This window comes from Lithobates pipiens, unplaced genomic scaffold (genome assembly GCF_037356315.1).
Source record: "Lithobates pipiens isolate NorthernLeopardFrog02 unplaced genomic scaffold, aLitPip1_a1.2 Scaffold_16, whole genome shotgun sequence".
Lineage (NCBI taxonomy): Eukaryota > Metazoa > Chordata > Amphibia > Anura > Ranidae > Lithobates > Lithobates pipiens.
The window spans coordinates 576,022,927-576,041,953 of NW_027507748.1; the positions used below are offsets into that span (position 1 = coordinate 576,022,927).

At 48.2% G+C, this 19,027-nt stretch overlaps 1 protein-coding gene across 1 annotated transcript in view; it reads left to right on the forward strand.

Annotated features, from left to right (window-relative positions):
* The window catches only part of TESPA1 (thymocyte expressed, positive selection associated 1), an 89,116-nt gene that overhangs the window by 6,699 nt on the left and 63,390 nt on the right, over positions 1–19,027 (forward strand). The window contains exons 2-3 of the mRNA XM_077483771.1: positions 282–467; positions 1,014–1,059. Coding sequence (XP_077339897.1) covers positions 311–467; positions 1,014–1,059 — 203 coding nt within the window. The 5' untranslated portion in view covers positions 282–310. The remainder of the gene's footprint in view (positions 1–281; positions 468–1,013; positions 1,060–19,027) is intronic.

Below are 19,027 nucleotides of genomic sequence, written 5' to 3' on the forward strand. Positions count from 1 at the left end.
ATTCAGAAGCAGTGCAGCATTGTTGCCACACCATCACTAAAAAATGCATTGGTTGGACACCACTGGCAGGTTCAACAGGTAACTGGGACATTGCAGAGGGACTAAAAGAAAACTATAAATGCAGACATACGGTACTTAGAAGTAAACTTGGAAGTACATTTTTTTTTTTTATTCGGAGGCCATTGTTTTACTTCAAATTGTCTCTTTGGGATTCAGGAAAACTGGATTTCTCAAGAAATTCTCTGTATTTCACTGTATCTATTTACAATTTTATTTCATAGAGCATGCAACATACCTGTCATCTGAAGCCATGACCTGTTCATTAATGGAGCACCTGGGTACATCAGAAAGGCGCAAAGTGTGGACACGCCTACGCCACGTGGCCAATACAATAGATGAAGAGGACATTGTGCCTTTTACTATGCCAGAATTTACATTCCAAGACTTGGATAATGCTTTTCTGGACGGTGAGTGATGAATACAAATGCATAGCAGTTTAACATGACTTAATAAATATTCATATATAGCTTTGGTTCATTTTTATTATTGCCCTTAATGTCTCAAAACATCCACAATTAATACTGCAATCTCAATAAATGCTGTTGTGGGCTCTCAAGTTACTGGTTGTGCGGTTATACATGCATAGGTCACCTTCATGAACCACAGGCTTGCCTGAAATGCCACCAACATTATTTATGTTACTGGCGAGGAGGTACACACAGTAGAGCTATGATAATAAAATCCAAATGATAATTCAGGGACCACCATGAGAGCAATGCATGCTGTCATTCACATTTTAATGGCCTCATTCCCAGACATATTGTACATAAAATAGTCTAGTGAATATTTTCAACATAATGCTACTAGAGGAAGGGAGGACAAGACAACATCTTTATTAGCCTTACCAGTCCCATATTGGTATTCTACTTATAGACTTCTACGTTTTTCCAAATCTTCTATGTATTTCCTTTGTATTTCAAAAATGTGTAATATAAGCAATCTTTTATTTCCAGAGGGACATTCCATAGATACAATACAAGGCTGGCTTCAAGGCTGCGAGTGAGTAGTTTGTTTTACATCTATTCCTTTAGTGGTACAGCCACAAGCAGGTTTCTGTAGGACAGTGACCACCTTAAGGTTCCATTCACATGGAGCATGTTGCTTTTGAGTGTTTTTGCATTTTTTTGCATGATTTTTTTTTTTAAGGAAAATTTGTTGTTGCAAATCGTGGCAAAATTGCAGTAAAAAAAAATGTTAAAATGCACTACATGCTTATCTGCAGCTTCTCTATGGAAGTCTATTGAATCAAAAAAGCTGTGTTTTCTATTTAAGGAAGTCCCTGACCCTTTCCAAAAAAGCAGAGGCAAAAAGCGCATTGATGTGAACGTGTTCCATAGGAACCCATGCTTAAAGAAATGTCCTGCGTTTCTGTAAAAAGCATGACACGCATTGGTGTGAATGGCGTCTAAAGGCTGAAGTTTTTTTTGGAATCGCATGAAGATAAATTTCATAGAATCCATGAAGGTTAGAAACCTTCGGTGCACAGCTTCCCCCCAGCACCCTCTAAGCCCTTGTACACACAGTCAGACATTCCAACAGAAAATGTCCGATCGGACCATGTTGTCGGATAATCCGACTGTGTGTGGGCCCCATCGGACTGTTTCCATCGGAATATCCGATTGACAAAGTTTTAGAGCTGGGCGGTAAAGCTTTCTGACAACATGATCCAATCGGACTTTGTCTGATTTTGTGTAGAGAATTCCGATCGGACAATGTGCCACGCATGCTCAGATCAAATTCCTAGACCAAAGCTATTGGCTACTAGCCTGAACGTAGTCCCGTCGTAACGAATCAGAACGATTGGATTTTCTGAAAACTTTGTCCAACCGTGTGTATGCAACACCGGTTTCGGACAAAATCCATCAGACAAAATCCAACGGATTTTGTTGTCGGAATGTCCGACCGTGTGTACAAGGGCTAATACTTACCTAAGCCTGATCTTGATCCAGTGATGTGCACAAGACTCAAGGCTCTCCTGGGTCTCTCCCTCCTGAATGGCTGAGATGCAGCAGCAGGAGCCATGAAGCAAGAAGAGAAGAATTGGGGCTACTCTGTGCAAAACCATTGCACAGAGCAGGTAAGTGTGCAAGATCAGCAGATCATGGGAGCCATGCTGGACTGCTGCAAACTTGTCAGTGTATCTGTCTGTTTGTACCTCGTGTGGCCAGGCAAATACACACTGACAGGAAGAGATGGGTTGGTTAAAAACGGGTGTAACATGTAATATGTTCCCAAAGGTGAACTTATCATATAAAAGAGAAGTATGGCCAAAGATTTTTTTAAGCTAAATCTAAGAAGGAGAGTGAGAACCTCCTATAATGGCCACAGCACCGGGATCTCTGACATACATCAGAAAATGTTCATTGGTGTATCATTCTAGTATCTTCCAAAATGCTGAAATATCGGTTTTGCGTTGACTGATCCATTCAAATGAATTTTTGAGATGCATTTTATTTACTCTGTTACTGCTCTCACTATATCATATTTGCATCCCCTTACTCATACCTCCCAACATTTTGAGATGGGAATGAGGGACACCTACTAACAAACGTATGTAGGCATAGGACACGCCCCCTGTCACACCCCCTTAAAGGAGAATTAACCAAAAAAAAAAAAAGGTTAATTAAATCCACAAGGACTTTTTTTTACCACTACTATTCCTTTATATTGGCTTTTAAAATGTACAAATGCAGCAATTTATAAATTGGATGAAAGGTTTAGCACTGGAAAACACTTTTTTAAGATAAATAGTGCATTTTATATACAACTATATAGATCAGACCAAAATGAGGGACAATGAGGAGGAATGAGGGACAGAGGGACATTGTTCCAAATCAGGCACAGTCCCTCCAAATCAGAGACAGTCCCTCCAAATCAGGTACAGTTGGGAGCTATGCTTTACTGAGTAAATATGTGGCCCTTGCCTGTGTTCTCACAGGTTATACATTGTGGTTAAACGCAACAGGAACTTGACTTTCTGAAATAAGTTGGTGTTACTAAATTTGGAAGCTTCTACCATCCATACTGCACACACTGTGAGATATTTACTTTCATTTCCTGTTCTCATGACCCACTAAACCCCACTAAACACAAACTTATAGTCAGGGCGAGTGTACAGAACTGTGTTTACCTTCTGAAATGGTCAGATTTGTACACTGATTAGGTATATAAACACTGGGGGAGATGTACTAAAACTGGAGAGTGCAAAATCTGGTGGAACCCTGCATAGAATCCAATCAGCTTCCAGGTTTTATAGTCAAAGCTTAAAGCAGTGTTCTGCTTAAAAAATAAATAAATCTAAAAAAACTGCAGCTGCTGACTTTTAATAATTGGACACTTAACTCCCAGGGTCCAGCAATGAGGGGGATCGAAGCCCCGCTTGTCTCACCCTCCGCTCGGTGGCACCAGCATTTTAACTGTGGGCGGCCGGCTGTGGCTTCACAGCCGGTCACCTACTGCGCAAGCGCGATCCGCACTGGGCGCCGTGACTGGCTGCACAATCATCTGGGACCTGAGATGCGTCCCAGATGATGAAGTGACGTCAGAAGCCCAGGCGCAGACTACGAGGGACCCCCTAGCAACAGGCATTTAGAGGTGAGTAAAAAAAAAAATATTTTCTCCAAATGTTTTTTTTTTTTATTTATTATTATTTTTAAGCACATTACTATTTTTTTATTTTTTTGGGGGGGTGGAACTCCACTTTAACCACTTGGAAATCGACTGATCACTGATCGAGGTAAAAGGCCAATCACAGGAGCCCTTACACTGTGATCACCTGTCAGCCAATGACAGCTGATCGCAGAAGTAAACAGAAGCCGGTTATCGTTTATTCTTCAGCGTGAGTGCCCACCAGTGCTGCTAATAAGTGCCCTCCATTGCCACCTATCAGTGCCTATCAGTGCTGCCAATCAGTGCCCATCACTGCCTCATTAGCAGTGCTGACTGTCAGTGCCCATCAGTGCTGCACATCAGTGCCACCTATCAGTGCCCATCAGTGCTGCCTCATCAGTGACTCCTGATCATTGCCCACCAGTGCTGCCTCATCAGTGCCCATCAATGCCACCCCATCAGTGCCTCCTCATCAGTGCCCATCAGTGCAGCCTATCAGGAGAAAAATTACCTGTTTGCAAAATTTTATGACAAAATATGAAAAACAATTTCATAATTTTAGCAAAATAAAGTTTAGCAAAAAAGAAAAAAAAACAGTGGTGATTAACCACTTTGCGCCCGCGCTATAGCCGAAATACGGCTACAGTGCAGACGCCAATTGCCAGGAGGGTGTCCCTGGACATCCTCCTGTTTACTTCCACAATGCATGCTCCCGTGAGCGCGCATCAGGGAAGTTCTGTGCTGGCCGTGTCCCTTGGACACAGCCAGTCACAGATCGCTGTAAATGGCCAATCACAGCGGCCGTTTACAGCGAGATTGGCGTGTCCAATGAGAGATGATCTGATATGTAAACAGATCATCTTTCATCGCCGGCTCTCCCTCCACAGAGACAGCATGTGAGGAGGGAGAGCGAACGGCTTAGCCAGAGATGCAGCGGTTAGTGAAAAAAAAACGAAAATAAAGTGCCCACCTGTCCCCACTACCACCTGTCCTCAGTGCCATCTGCCCCCAGTGCCACCTGTCGTCAGTGCCATCTGTCGTCAGTGCCACGTATAAGTGCCATCTGTCCCCAATGCCACGTATAAGTGCCATCTGTCCCCAGTGCCACATATAAGTGCCATCTGTCATCAGTGCCATGTATCAGTGCCATCTGTCATCAGTGCCATGAGTCATCAGTGCCACATAGTGCCATCTGTCATCAGTGCCATCAGTGTCACGTGTCATCAGTGCCCCATATTAGTGTCATCTGTCATCGGTGCCACGTATCAGTGCCACCTGTCTGTGTCATGTGCCATCTGTTATCAGTGTCACGTGTCATCAATGCCAGGTATCAGTGCCATCTGTCATCAGTGTCACGTGTCATCAGTGCCACGTATTAGTGGCATCTGTCATCAGTGCCACATATTAGTACCATCTGTCATCAGTGTCACGTGCCATCAGTGCCACATATTAGTGTCTTCAGTGTCACATCAGTGTCACGTGCGTGTAATATGTAGTCAACAATTTAGATGTGTAATTTATGCTCCTAGAACACGTGATGGTGCTCCCTGCATGTTGGGCCTCGCTAAGTGGCTAGGCTGTGGAAAAGTCCCACACATGTGGTATCGTAATACTCAGGAGGAGTAGCAGAATTTATTTTGGGGTGTCATTTGTGGTATACACATACCATGTGAGAGAAATAACCTATTACAATGACAATTTTGTGGAAAAAAAATCTTGATTTTGCAAAGAATTATGGGAAAAAATTAAAACATCAAAAACCTCACCATGCCTCTTACTAAATACCTTGGAATGTCTACTTTCAAAAAAGGGGTCATTTGGGGGGTATTTGTACTTTCCTGGCTTGTTTGGGTCTCTAGAAATGAGATAGGCCACCAGTACATCAGATGTGATCGATTTTGTATGATTCGCACCACAGCTTGTAGACTCTCTAACTTTCACAAAGACCAAATAATATCCACTAATTTGGACTATTTTTACCAAAGATATGTAGCAGTATAAATTGTAGCCAAAATTTATGAAGAAAAATTAATAATTTGCAAAATGTTATCACAGAAACAAAGAAAAATTTGTTTTTTTTTCAAAATTTTCAGTCTTTTTTCATTTATAGAGCAAAAAATAAAGAACCCAGAGGTGATCAAATACCACCAAAAGAAAGCTCTATTTGTGGGGAAAAAAGGACAAAAAATTAATTTGGGTACAGTAATACATGACTGAGTAATTGTCATTCAAATTGTGAGAGCACCTAAAGCTGAAAATTGGTCTGGGTAGGAGGGGGGTTTAAGTGCCCAGTTGTCAAGTCAAGCTTGACAACTGGGCCATCAAAATTAAATAAATAAATAAATAAATACCACCAAAATAAAGCTCTATTTGTGTGAAAAAAAAAGTCATATGAGTACAGTGTTGCATGACCGCGCAATTATCATGCAAAGTGTGACAGCACTGGAAGCTGAAAATTGGCCTGGGCAGGAAGGCGGTATAAGTGCCCAGTAGGCAAGTGGTTAATTGAACAAGCTGAAGTTAGAAGCTGACTGGCTAACCATGCATAGCTGCACCAGATTCTGAGTGCTCCATTTTTAGTAAATCCTCCCCATAGTCTTAACTGGTCATTTTTGGTAAAGATGGATCTGAGTCCCCCGGAACAAGCATGCCTCCCTCTGAAGAGTGAAATTCATGTAACTGGGAAGGCTTGTTTAACCACTTCAGCTCCGGACCAATAAATACCTTAAGGACCAGAGGTCTTTTTGCAATTTCGCACTGCGCTGCTTTAACTGGTAATTGCGCGGTCATGCAATATTGCACCCAAACGAAATTTGCGTCCTTTTCTTCCCACAAATAGAGCTTTCTTTTGATGGTATTTGATTGCCTCTGCGATTTTTTTTTTTTGCGATATAAATGGAAAAAGAGCGAAAATTTCGAAAAAAAAAGATATTTTCTTCTTTTTGTTATAAGAAAAATCGAATAAACTAAATTTTAGTCATACATTGAGGGCAAAATTTATTCAGCCACATGTCTTTAGTAAAAAAAATGTCAATAAGCGTATATTTTTTGGTTTGCGCAAAAGTTATAGCGTCTACAAACTAGAGTACATTTTCTGGAATTTACACAGCTTTTAATTTATGACTGCCGATCTCATTTCTTGAGGTGCTAAAATGGCAGGGCAGTACAAATCCCCCCCAAATGACCCCATTTTGGAAAGTAGACACCCCAAGGAAATTGCTGATGGGTATGTTGAGCCCATTGAATATTTATTTTTTTTGTCCTAAGGGATTGAATAATGACAAAAAAAAAAAAGTTGTCACTAAATGATATATTGCTCACACATGCCATGGTTATATGTGGAATTGCACCCCAAAATATATTCCGCTACTTCTCCCGAGTATGGGGATACCACATGTGTGGGACTTTTTGGGAGTCTAGTCGCGCACGGCACCCCGAAAACCAATCACCACCTTCAAGATTTCTAAGGGTGCAAATTTTTGATTTAACTCCTCACTACCTATCACTGTTTCGAAGTCCATAAAATGCCAAAATAGCACAAAACCCCCCCAAATGACCCCATTTTGGAAAGTAGACACCCCAAGCTATTTACTGAGAGGCATGTTGAGTCCATGGAATATTTTATATTTTGCCAAAAGTTGCGGGAATATTACAAACTTTTTTTTTTTTGCACAAAGTTGTCACTAAATGATATATTGCTCACACATGCTATGGGCAGAAGTCAAATTACACCCCAAAATAAATTCTGCTGCTTCTCCCGAGTACGGGGATACCACATGTGGGGGACTTTTTGGGAGCCTAGCCACGTACGGGACCCCGAAAACCAAGCACTGCCTTCCGGATTTGAATATAAAATGCTACCAAAAAACCTGTTAGCGATGGCAGGGATCAGGCCTGACTCTGCGATCGCTGCAGTTATGTGTTTAGTGTTTTGTAAGTGACAGTGATCGATCGATACTGCACTTGGGTGGGCTGGGCAGAGGGGCAAAACGCAGGTGCCAGCAGGTATTTGGGCTGATCCCGCTAACAATGCGTTTTTTTGGAACCCTAAACTGCTGGGGGCGCTAGTATAGATCTGATCAGATCAGATATTGATCTGTTCAGATTCTATACCACTACGGGAGGTGTATGCTTTGCGTGTGGGTGTTAGCGGTACTGGCACTAACCTAGCGCTGCCTGGGGCGACGCAGACCCTGACCCTAAAACCTAATTGATATCACCCGCCGGGTGATCAGGGGGTTAAACCTTTATTGGGTAATAAATGGTGGGTGCCCTGATGCTATAAAAAACAAACTAACCAGAGTCACCCGTAACACTTATACGGTGATCAGTGGTGAAAGGGTTAACTAGGAGCAATCAGGGGGTTCAAATTTTTATTAGGTAGTATATGGGGGTCCCTGGCGCTATATAAAAACCTGACGGGGAACCTAAATAACTAACTGGCTAACCAGCGTCACCAGTGACACTTATACTGTGATCGCTGGTGAAAGGGGGTGAAAGGGTTAACTAGCAGCAATCAGGGGGTTAAAACCATTATTGGGTAGTATATCGGGGTACCTAGCGCTATAAAAACCTGGCGGTGAACCTAAAAAAATAACTAGCTACCTAGCGACACTAGCGACACTGATGCAGCGTTCAGAAAAATTATCGCTTAGTGACACTGGCAAAAGGGGGTGAAAGGGTTAACTAGCGGAAATCAGGGGGTTAAAACCATTATTGGGTAGTATATCGGGGTACCTAGCGCTATAAAAACCTGGCGGTGAACCTAAAAAAATAACTAGCTACCTAGCGACTGTAGCGACACTAATGCAGCGATCAGAAAAACGATCGCTTAGTGACACTGGCAAAAGGGGGTGAAAGGGTTAACTAGCGGCAATCAGGGGGTTAAACCCATTATTGGGTAGTATATCGGGGTACCTAGCGATATAAAAACCTGGCGGTGAACCTAAAAAAATAACTAGCTACCTAGCGACACATGCAGCGATCAGAAAAATGATCGCTTAGTGACACTGGCAAAAGGGGGTGAAAGGGTTAACTCTAGGGGCAATCAGGGGGTTAAATCTTTATTGGGGGGTGATAGGGGGCTACCCTGGACCTAACACTAACTGTCCTGACAGTTTTTACTGCCACAACTGACACTGAATGCATTGATCAGTAAAGAAATGATCAATGCAATCAGTGACACTGTGACTGGGGGGGGAGGGGGGGGCGGGGGGGGATCGGGGGGCGATCGGGGGGGGGATCGGGGGGGGGTTTGTGTGCCTGTGTGTACCTACATGTCAGTGTAGTGTTGGTGCACACTTACTTTTACTCTTCTCCTCGTAGTCCGGTCAAAAAGACCGCCCCGAGGAGAATGACATCACTTCCTCCTTCCTGTGTAAACAATACACAGGGGAGGAAGCTTCTCATTGGCCAGGAGCGATCCAGAGGGGGTGGCCGAAAACCAACGGCCATCCCCTCATCACGGAGCGCTCCTGGACCGAATCGGACCGCCGTAACCAGCGGGAGGGGGTCCGATCGGACCCCCCACCCGCTGGAAGGCAATCACGTAGATGTACGTGATTCTGCCTGCCTGTGCCATTGTGCTGACGTACATTGGCAATACGGCGGTCCTGAAGTGGTTAATAATGATTTATATTTGCCTTGGCATTCAGTATGACATGCAGTTATGAACGTACAGGGCTCTGTTATTTGACTGGTATTCACTCTCAGGAATTGGGAGGCAGTGGGGCTGATTTACTAAAACTGGAGAGTGCAAAATCAATCCGGTGCAGCTCTGCATAGAAACCAACCAGACTCAAAGCTTAATTGAAGAAACTGAAGTTTGAAGCTGATTGGCTACCATGCAGAGCTGCACCAGATTTTGCACTCTTCAGTGTTAGTAAATCAACCCCAGTGAGCCTAATTTTGAAAAGAAACTGAACAAGAGTAGGGATGGTACACTGGCATGAAGGATATTTGTGCAGACGCTGAAACTCTCTAGAAAAGTATACACTGATGTTTAACCGCTTCAGCTCCAGAAGATTTTACCCCCTTCCTGACCAGAGCACTTTCTACGATTCGACACTGCGTCGCTTTAACTGACAAGTGCGCGGTTGTGCGACATCGCACCCAATCAAAATTGACGTCCTTTTTCCCCCACAAATAGAGCTTTTGTTTTGGTGGTATTTGAGCACCTCTGCAGTTTTTATTTTTTGCACTATAAACAAAAAAAACAACAATTTTGGAAAAAAACACAATATCCCCAAAAATATATATAATTTTTTTTTTTCCTCAGTTTAGGCCCATATGTATTCTTCTACATATTTTTGGTTAAAAAAAATAGTAATAGGCGTATATTGATTGGTTTGCGCAAAAGTTATAGTGTCTACAAAATAGTTTTATGGCATTTTTATTATTATTATTTTTTTTACTAGTAATGGCCGCGATAGGCGATTTTTATTGGGACTGCGACATTATGGACGACACATCGGACAATTTTGACACATTTTTGGCACCATTGGCATTAATACAGCGATCAATACTATAAAAATGCATTGATTACTTTAAAAAATATCACTGGCAGTGAAGGGGTTAGCACTAAGGGGTGATAAAGGGGTTAATGTGTTCCCTAGTGTGTGTTCTAACTGAAGTAGGGAGGGGACTGTGCAGGGGAGATTACAGATCACTGTTCATACACTGTATGAATAGTCTGTCTGTCTGTTCTCCCCTCAGAGAACTGGAAACTGTGTGTTTACACACACAGATCCTGGGTCTCTGTGTGTCAGCGGCGATCGCAGGAGCCCGGCGGTGATCGTGATCACTGGGCACTCACATTGGCCCGGGGGCGCCCCCTAGTGGCCACAGGGCGAAGCAACGTTACATAACATTGTTTCCCCCAGCCGTGCCATTATGCCGCAGTGCAAGTAATTGCTTTTTGGCCCTTTGTTGTTTGCTTGCTAGGTAAATGGATATTAAATGGATGTGTTATGTTACATCAAGTTAGTCCATTAATTCAAATGGGCTGCCAGTGCACCACAACACACTATAAAATACACCTGCACACTTTTCCATTGCAAAGTACCTCAAAGCATGGTAGTGCATTACCATGTGCTGTGGTGTGCTACAATATGGGCGTGTTCCTTAAAGTAGAACTATAGGCAAAACATTTTTCTTTCATTTTGGATAGAGCAAGGGAGGGTTTAAGCCCTGTCAGATTCTTTCCGCCATCTGTGTACCATTTCTGAGATTTCCCTTCACTTCTTGTCTCATAGCCAAACAGGAAGTGAGAATAAATCTCTGCAAATTAAGGGAATCCCTTGGGAACCCCCAGGTCACCAGAACTAATGTCCCCATTGGAAGATTTCCCCTCTATTACTTTTCTTTTTTACTTTCACTTTCAATGATAATGGTAAACATGACAACCAGAGAGGGGGAATCTCCTTAACCTCCCTAGCGGTAATCCCGAGTCTGGCTCGGGTTGGGATTTTCATTACAATAGCGGTAACCCAGAGCCAGACTCGGGTTTGCACCGCTCGATGCAGGGGAGGACACAGGGATCGTTACTTACCTTGTCCCCTGGATCCAGCGATGTCCGCCGCGCTGTGTGATCGAGTTGTCCTCTGCTCGATTCACAGTGCCGAATGCCGCCGAGCTCCGTTCCCTGCGACGTTACGACGCACGGGAGCGGAGAACGGCGGCAAATTCAAAAAAGTAAAAACACACACAGCACTGTAATCTTACAGATTACAGTGCTGTAGTAAAAAATACACACCCCCTTTGTCCCTAGTGGTTTGTGCAATGCCCTGCATGCACTTTTATATTATAAATACTGTTTTTTACTGCTTGGAATTTGGAGATTGTCCATAGCAACCAAAACATGTCCCTTTTTCAGTTTTTTTTGGATTTGATTACATTATTGAATAATTTTTATTATTCTTTATTATATTATAAACTTTATCATACCCGGGATGTCCGCTAGACTCTGGTTTGAAGAGATTTCAGAGCGTTATTCCTAAGAATTACAGGACTACAAAATAAAAGCCAGATTTCCATGCAAAATAATTGTACCGCTTTCAGCACCTTATTCCAGACTGAATCATACCGCCAGGGAGGTTAATGGGGGCACAGACAGATTTCCTTTCACTTTCTGTCTCATAGCCAAAACAAGAAGTGCAAGGAAATCCCTCCAAAGTGAGGGAATCCCTGGTTGTCACCAGGATCACCAGCACTAATGTCCCTATTGCAAGATTTCCCCTCTATTCCTATTCTGGGGGAGGGGGGTAGCTGCACACAGAAGTTTTTTTTACCATAACCACTTGTGGAGCACCCACCCACAATGTACTGCAGACAGGCAGACTGTACAGGCACAGCAACGTAGTGGTAAATTACTGCTTGTTTCTGGGTTTAGGGCGCACGCATTCACCCCCCCCCCCCTCCCCCCACATGTCACCTGCTATGATTGTACACAGCAGGTGTGTTAACAATCAACACAGGGCTCTGTACAGGAACGATCTCCTGTTTCTTATCCCTGCAAAGAGATAGTTAGTAAAAGCAGCACACATTACACAAATTAACACTTGTTAGCCACACATTTAAACCCTTGAATATAGTATGACTGATGTACCTCCGCTACGGTGCCACCCACCCAACTCCATACCTTGCCCCTTCCCATTAAATGAGACCACACCTTCCTTTTGGAGTATTTTGTGGCCGTAGCAGCCTCTTTTATTAATCAAAATAATAGTTTTAACATGTAACAAAAATATAAACCAAATATCAACAAAATATCAACAAACATCATTTAAACGTCAAAAACCTGAGCGCGTTAGTCATCTGCAGGAAATTCCCCCTCCCCACCCCATTAGCATATTGATCCAAACCAAGCACTGCGGTAATATTCCTTTAACTAGGCCTCAAGCTGACATGCTAGCTCAAAGACAGCCAACTCTTTTACCGCAGTGCACCCATTCACCATCTGCCATATCAACCCTCACTATATGGTATATCATCAACGAGCCCATATCTCCAATGGGTCCCGCATCAACTTCTCTGTGGGGAGGGGTTATCTTCCTGTACCTGCATCGACCAACACCCGCCAACCGCTACGACATCCAACACCGGAAACCTGAAAAAGAAAATGAGTTAGCCCGTCGATCCCCCCCCCCCCCCCCGGAGTCCCCATCGTAACCACTCCGTCCGATGTAAGGGAGGGAGGGCGGGAACTTCCTCAACCAACTGGACGCTGGGGCGTAGCGCGCGCACGCATCCTCGCGCTGGCTCCGCCCCCCCAGCTGTCTCAGCCAATGGTTGCCAGTCCACTTCATTCATGCCAGCCCTGCCCCTATGCTCCGCTCGTGTACGGGCTGTGCTTGAATATAGTATGACTGATGTACCTCCGCTACGGTGCCACCCACCCAACTCCATACCTTGCCCCTTCCCATTAAATGAGACCACACCTTCCTTTTGGAGTATTTTGTGGCCGTAGCAGCCTCTTTTATTAATCAAAATAATAGTTTTAACATGTAACAAAAATATAAACCAAATATCAACAAAATATCAACAAACATCATTTAAATGTCAAAAACCTGAGCGCGTTAGTCATCTGCAGGAAATTCCCCCTCCCCACCCCATTAGCATATTGATCCAAACCAAGCACTGCGGTAATATTCCTTTAACTAGGCCTCAAGCTGACATGCTAGCTCAAAGACAGCCAACTCTTTTACCGCAGTGCACCCATTCACCATCTGCCATATCAACCCTCACTATATGGTATATCATCAACGAGCCCATATCTCCAATGGGTCCCGCATCAACTTCTCTGTGGGGAGGGGTTATCTTCCTGTACCTGCATCGACCAACACCCGCCACCGCAAGCAAGGATAACACCTTATCCTTGTGAGCACCGCCACACCTGCAAGGCACGCTCCACCCCATCTTGTATGCCCAAAGCCCACAAATCAGTGCCCACATCATTGAGGTGCACACCATCCTCCCTCAGGCACCGCCACGTCTCCACCTCCAACTCCGAATGCCGGACCGCCAACCCCCCATTGCGAACCACGAAGCGACTGACCTCCTGATTAATCTTCCTGCGGGCCTTGTTAATTTTGTCCACAGACCTGGCAAAACGCCACTTGGTCCTGGCCACAATGTCCGACCACACTATAATCATGTGGGGGAAGGCCGCCCTGAGTCGCAAGAAATCATACTTGATGTCCCGCGTGATGTCCAACTTGGTGCGGAGGCCCAAATCATTGCCCCCAACATGTAACACTAAGACATCCGGGGCCCTGTCAAACCCTGCAAAACGGCACACTTCGTGCACCATTCTGCTCCATAGCATACCGGGAAAACCAAACCATTTAACACAGGCCTCAAGCCTGGATATCCCCAACTGCCTGCCCTCTGGCCTAACATCACCCCTCCTGGCTCCCCAGCAGACATATGAATGGCCCAAAATCCAGACCAGTCCTGGCGCTGCACCTGAAAGAAAAACAAAAAACACATACCCAAATCACAGTAACCGCACATGTTGAAAAACACAAACCCATGCCAACACGTACCCCAGCTCACCCAGCTAAACACCCACCAACTCCGGCCGGACATAAGATTTAAACCTGCGAGATTCCCAGCGGCCAATCCTCTTAACCGCCTCCTCATCTAGACCCCACCGAACAGCCTCCGTCGCAGCCCCAATCCGGAAAGAGTGCGAGGAAAACTTTTCCCCCTCCAAACCCAACGCCTTCAGGCATTTCCGAAAGACCCCTACGAACTGGTATCTCGATAAAAACTCCCCATTCCCATGTATCAACAATGGGCCCGGACAAGCCGGCCGAGCGGACAAAAATTCCCTCAAAACCAAGACCGGGCACAGTTCGCATGCAGGAATCGCGAACACCACGACTTCCTTCCCCTTGCCCTCTTGATCCGTCTTAGACCTCCGTATCCGCATGCGCACCCGGTCCTCCCCGCAGTACACCTCATCAAAAAACAAACCCCCCGGCCCCTTCCTAGAAGGGCTGACCAGTTCCCCTACACGAAAAGCACCAAAAAACGCCAACACAAACGCGGCCCTGAACAGCACCCTCTCATAACCCGACAAACACACAACCCCCAACCGACTACAAAGTCTGCCCAACAACTCGAAGGACACCGGTCTCCTGTCATCCTTCACCTGCTTCCCTTTCCGATAGCCCTTCAGAGCCTGCCTCACCCAAAAATCCTTGGTGAAGTCCTGCTCCCCCCGCAGTTTGAACCAAAAGGCAAAAACCGGCCAATTTCTGCCCCATTCGGGAAACCGAAACCCGCCGTTCCATGTTCCGGGACACAAAGTAGATCACCATCAGTCGCCTGTCCCGTTCGTCCGCTCCCACCTGTAACCCCAATGCCTCCCATTCCGCCCATGTCTTCTCGTACGCCGACCAAGTGCCCCCACTCACCGACCGTCTGATCCAGTCCGAGGTTCGTCCAACGCAATCATCCACAATTCCTCCGGGCAGGGAGCCCCATGAACGTCCGCGGACGGCGCCAGCTCCCGGAATCTGTCCCACTGAAACCGAGACAGTGCGTCAGCCACAACATTCTCCACCCCTGGTAAGTGTACAGCATGTATAAAGATGTTCAATTGCATGCATCGCAGTACCAAATGTCTCAGCATCCTAACCACCGGCGGCGACGCCGCGGACACCCGGTTAAGGACTTGCACCACACCCAAATTGTCCACATGGAAGCGAACCTTCCGATCCCGGAAGGATGCCCCCCAAAGTTCCACTGCCAGCACCACTGGAAAAAGCTCCAACAGTACCATATTCCGCAGCAACCCTCCACCTTTCCATGCAGCCGGCCATGGGCCAGCACACCATTTGCCTTGGAAATAGGCCCCGAAACCCGTGGACCCCGCCGCATCCGTGTAAAGTTCCAGATCAAAGTTGCTCACCGGCCCGGCCATCCAGAGCGCCCGTCCATTGAAACATTCCAAGAATACATGCCAAATCCGTAGATCCTCCCGATGCTCTTTCGACAGCCTCACGAAGTGCCTCGGAGAATCCACCCCCCCTGTACTGGCCGCTAGCCTCCTACTGAAGACCCTCCCCATAGGTATGATTCTGCACGCAAAATTCAATTTACCCAGCACAGACTGGAGAGTCCTGAGCTGTACCTTCCGCAAACCCACCAACCCTCTAATCTCCGCCTTCAGCGCCTCCAACTTGTCAGCCGGCAAGCGACACTCCATCACCTCCGAGTCCAACACAATGCCTAAAAAACTGATCACCGTCGTCGGCCGTTCGGTCTTCTCCGGGGCCAGAGGGATACCAAAACTCTGCGCCACGCGCTCCAGCGTCGCCGACGAGGCCGGACCCACACACAGGAAATCATCGAGATAGTGGATGACCGAATTCACTCCCGCGACGTCTCTGACCACCCATTCCACGAAGGAACTGAATTTTTCAAACAGCGCACACGAGATGGAGCACCCCATGGGCAAGCACCGATCCACATAGTACTCCTCCTGCCACCTGCAGCCCAAAAGCCGAAAACTCTCGGGGTGCACCGGAAGCAAGCGAAAAGCTGCCTCAATATCAGTTTTTGCCATCAACGCCCCCCGGCCATAACGCCGCGCCCAAAACACCGCCGCATCAAAAGACGTGTAGGAAACCGCGCTAAGCCGGGGGTCGATGGCATCATTCACCGAACCCCCCTTCGGGTAGGAGAGATGGTGGATTAAGCGATACTTACCCGGTTCCTTCTTAGGAACCACCCCCAAGGGTGATACCACCAGGTCCGGCATGGGTACCTCCGAGAACGGGCCCGCGATCCTCCCCAAGGACACCTCCTTCCGCAGTTTCTCCGAAACCACTTCGGGATGTAACATGGCAGACCGCAAATTCTTGGCCACCGGGGGGGTCGTCCCCAGGACTGCCGGAATACGAAAACCCACCGCAAACCCCAAACCCAGAATCGCCGCCGCCTCCCTATCCGGATATCGATCGAGAAAAGGACGCATCCTTTCCAGCCTCACCGGCGTCGTCCCTCTTGTGTGCAGGCTCCCCGGCCCTGCCTTTGCCCTGCTTGAAGCAGCGAGACACCGGGTGGGCGCCTCCACAACCCGAGCACTCGTGCTTGTACTTGCAGCTGCCTGCGAACCTACAACCACCTTCATTATACTGCCAGCAGACTCCCTTCCTTCTAGCGGCCGATTGACCGGAAGCCCCTGGTCCACCGGCCCCCCCCTGAAAAAACTGACTCGTAGTCCTCGCCGATGACATAAGGCGCATCCACAGACTGATATCCTTATGATCCCAGCGAAGAGCAGGTCGAATCGCCCTCCGCTGCCGAAACTGCTCATCATAACGCAGCCAAGCCAATCCCCCGTAGACTCTGTGCGCTTCCCCTATCGCATCCAAGTAGCAAAAAAGAGCAGAACAATGCTCCGGATTCTTTTCCCCTATCACACTCGCGAGAATCGCGAACGCCTGCAGCCAATTCGGGAAGGTCCGAGGAATCAAGCGGTATCGTCTCTTCTCTTCGTCCTCCTTCTTGTTGTCCTCCGGCTTGACCCTATCCAGGTTGAACTTTTCCAGGGGCAGCAGAGAAAATATCTCCACATATTCCCCCTTCCAAATTTTTTCCCTGACCTCCTGTTTCAAATGCGCCCCCAGCGGCCCCTCAAAACACACATACACCTCGCAGCGCGCCGCATCCGCTAACCTGACCAGGTCCTGTTTCTTGCCCACATCCCCTGCCGCTTCCCCCGCAGGGCCAGCTGGCGCAGCCGGCGCGGCTGCCACCACCTGATCCCCCGTGCCCGGAGCCGCGACCGCAGCCGGCGGGGTCGCCCCCGCTACCACACCCCCAGCCACTGGCGTATCCGCGCACGCAGCCCCCGACCCGCCCACAGGCCCCGCCGCACCCCTGGCACGGTCCCCCGGAGCGGTCCACGCCGACCCCGGACCCGCCCCCCCAGTTTCCAGTCTGCCGACCAGATCCTTGAGGCCCGCCAGGAGGCCCGCTAGCCCCCCATCCGCCGGGACGCGGTCACTCACCCGCCTTGCCAGATGCGGGGCAAACGAGGCAGCCTCCCCTCCGCCGCGGACAACCCCCCCTGCACCCTCCTCCCCCTCACTGCCCGACCCCCCCCAACCAACCCCCCCCAAGGACCCCGGAACAAAATCAGACTTACCGGGCCGCCTGGAAGAAACGCCTCCAGCCGCCGAACCTTCACCGACCACTGACGGAACGCCACTCGGTCCCTCCTCCGCTGATGACGACAGCTCGCCTTCCGACCGGCCCGGGGTAGCCGATCCGTCCCTGGGCGACAGCCGTCCACCGGGCACCGCCTGGGCTGCTGGCAAGGTGCGCTTGGGCCGTCCTCTGCTCCGCCCCGCCGCCGACTTCTTCACCGCCTTCTTCCGGCTGCTCGGCCCTGCTTCCGCTGACGCTGGGAGACAGTGGTGCGGCGGCCGCCGCCCCACTGGAGACATGTCCTCCACCACCGGTGTGTTGTCCGCAGCCGCTGTGTAAGGCCTCCGATGGCGTGGCCCCACCCCCGCAGCAGCTGAGCTACGAGAGGGGCCCGGATCATCCTCACGGCGGAACGCCATGCTGGTGGAGGCCGGCGCCGGACCGGCCACCGGCCTCATGGAGCTGCGCCCCCCCGCCCCAGCATGCCCAGAGACCACCTCAGCCCTCCGGGCTGGCCGTTTTGCGGGCGGCTCGTGGGGGGCAGGGCCAGCGGTCCCCGCATGGCGACTGGGTGGAGCCCTGGGGGAATCAGGGGAGAAGCGGGCCGGCGGGCGGGAACGCCGCGCCCGAGCCGATCCATCCCCCTCCATCCTCGTATGGTCCCGCACCTCGCCGAGGGCCGCCGCCACCTGTTCGTGGAGCCACCGCTCCCCGTTCGCCGCCGCCGCGGCCCGCAGCTGCTGCACAAGATCACCCAGGGAAGACGCCATGCCGCTCGGTGAACTTCCTCAACCAACTGGACGCTGGGGCGTAGCGCGCGCACGCATCCTCGCGCTGGCTCCGCCCCCCCAGCTGTCTCAGCCAATGGTTGCCAGTCCACTTCATTCATGCCAGCCCTGCCCCTATGCTCCGCTCGTGTACGGGCTGTGCTTGATTACCCGAGATGTTAACATCTTCCCAGCCAGTGTCATTAGTACCGTGACAGTGCATACCTCCCAACTTTTTGAGATGGGAATAAGGGACACCTATCAGCAAAAGTATGCAGGCATAGGACACACCCCTGGCTACACCCCCTTAAAGGAGAATTGTACAAAAAAAGAAGATTGGTTAAACCCACAAGTGCTTTTTTTTACCACTACTGTTTCTTTATATTGACTTTTGGAATTTACAAATACAGCAATTTAGAAATCAGATG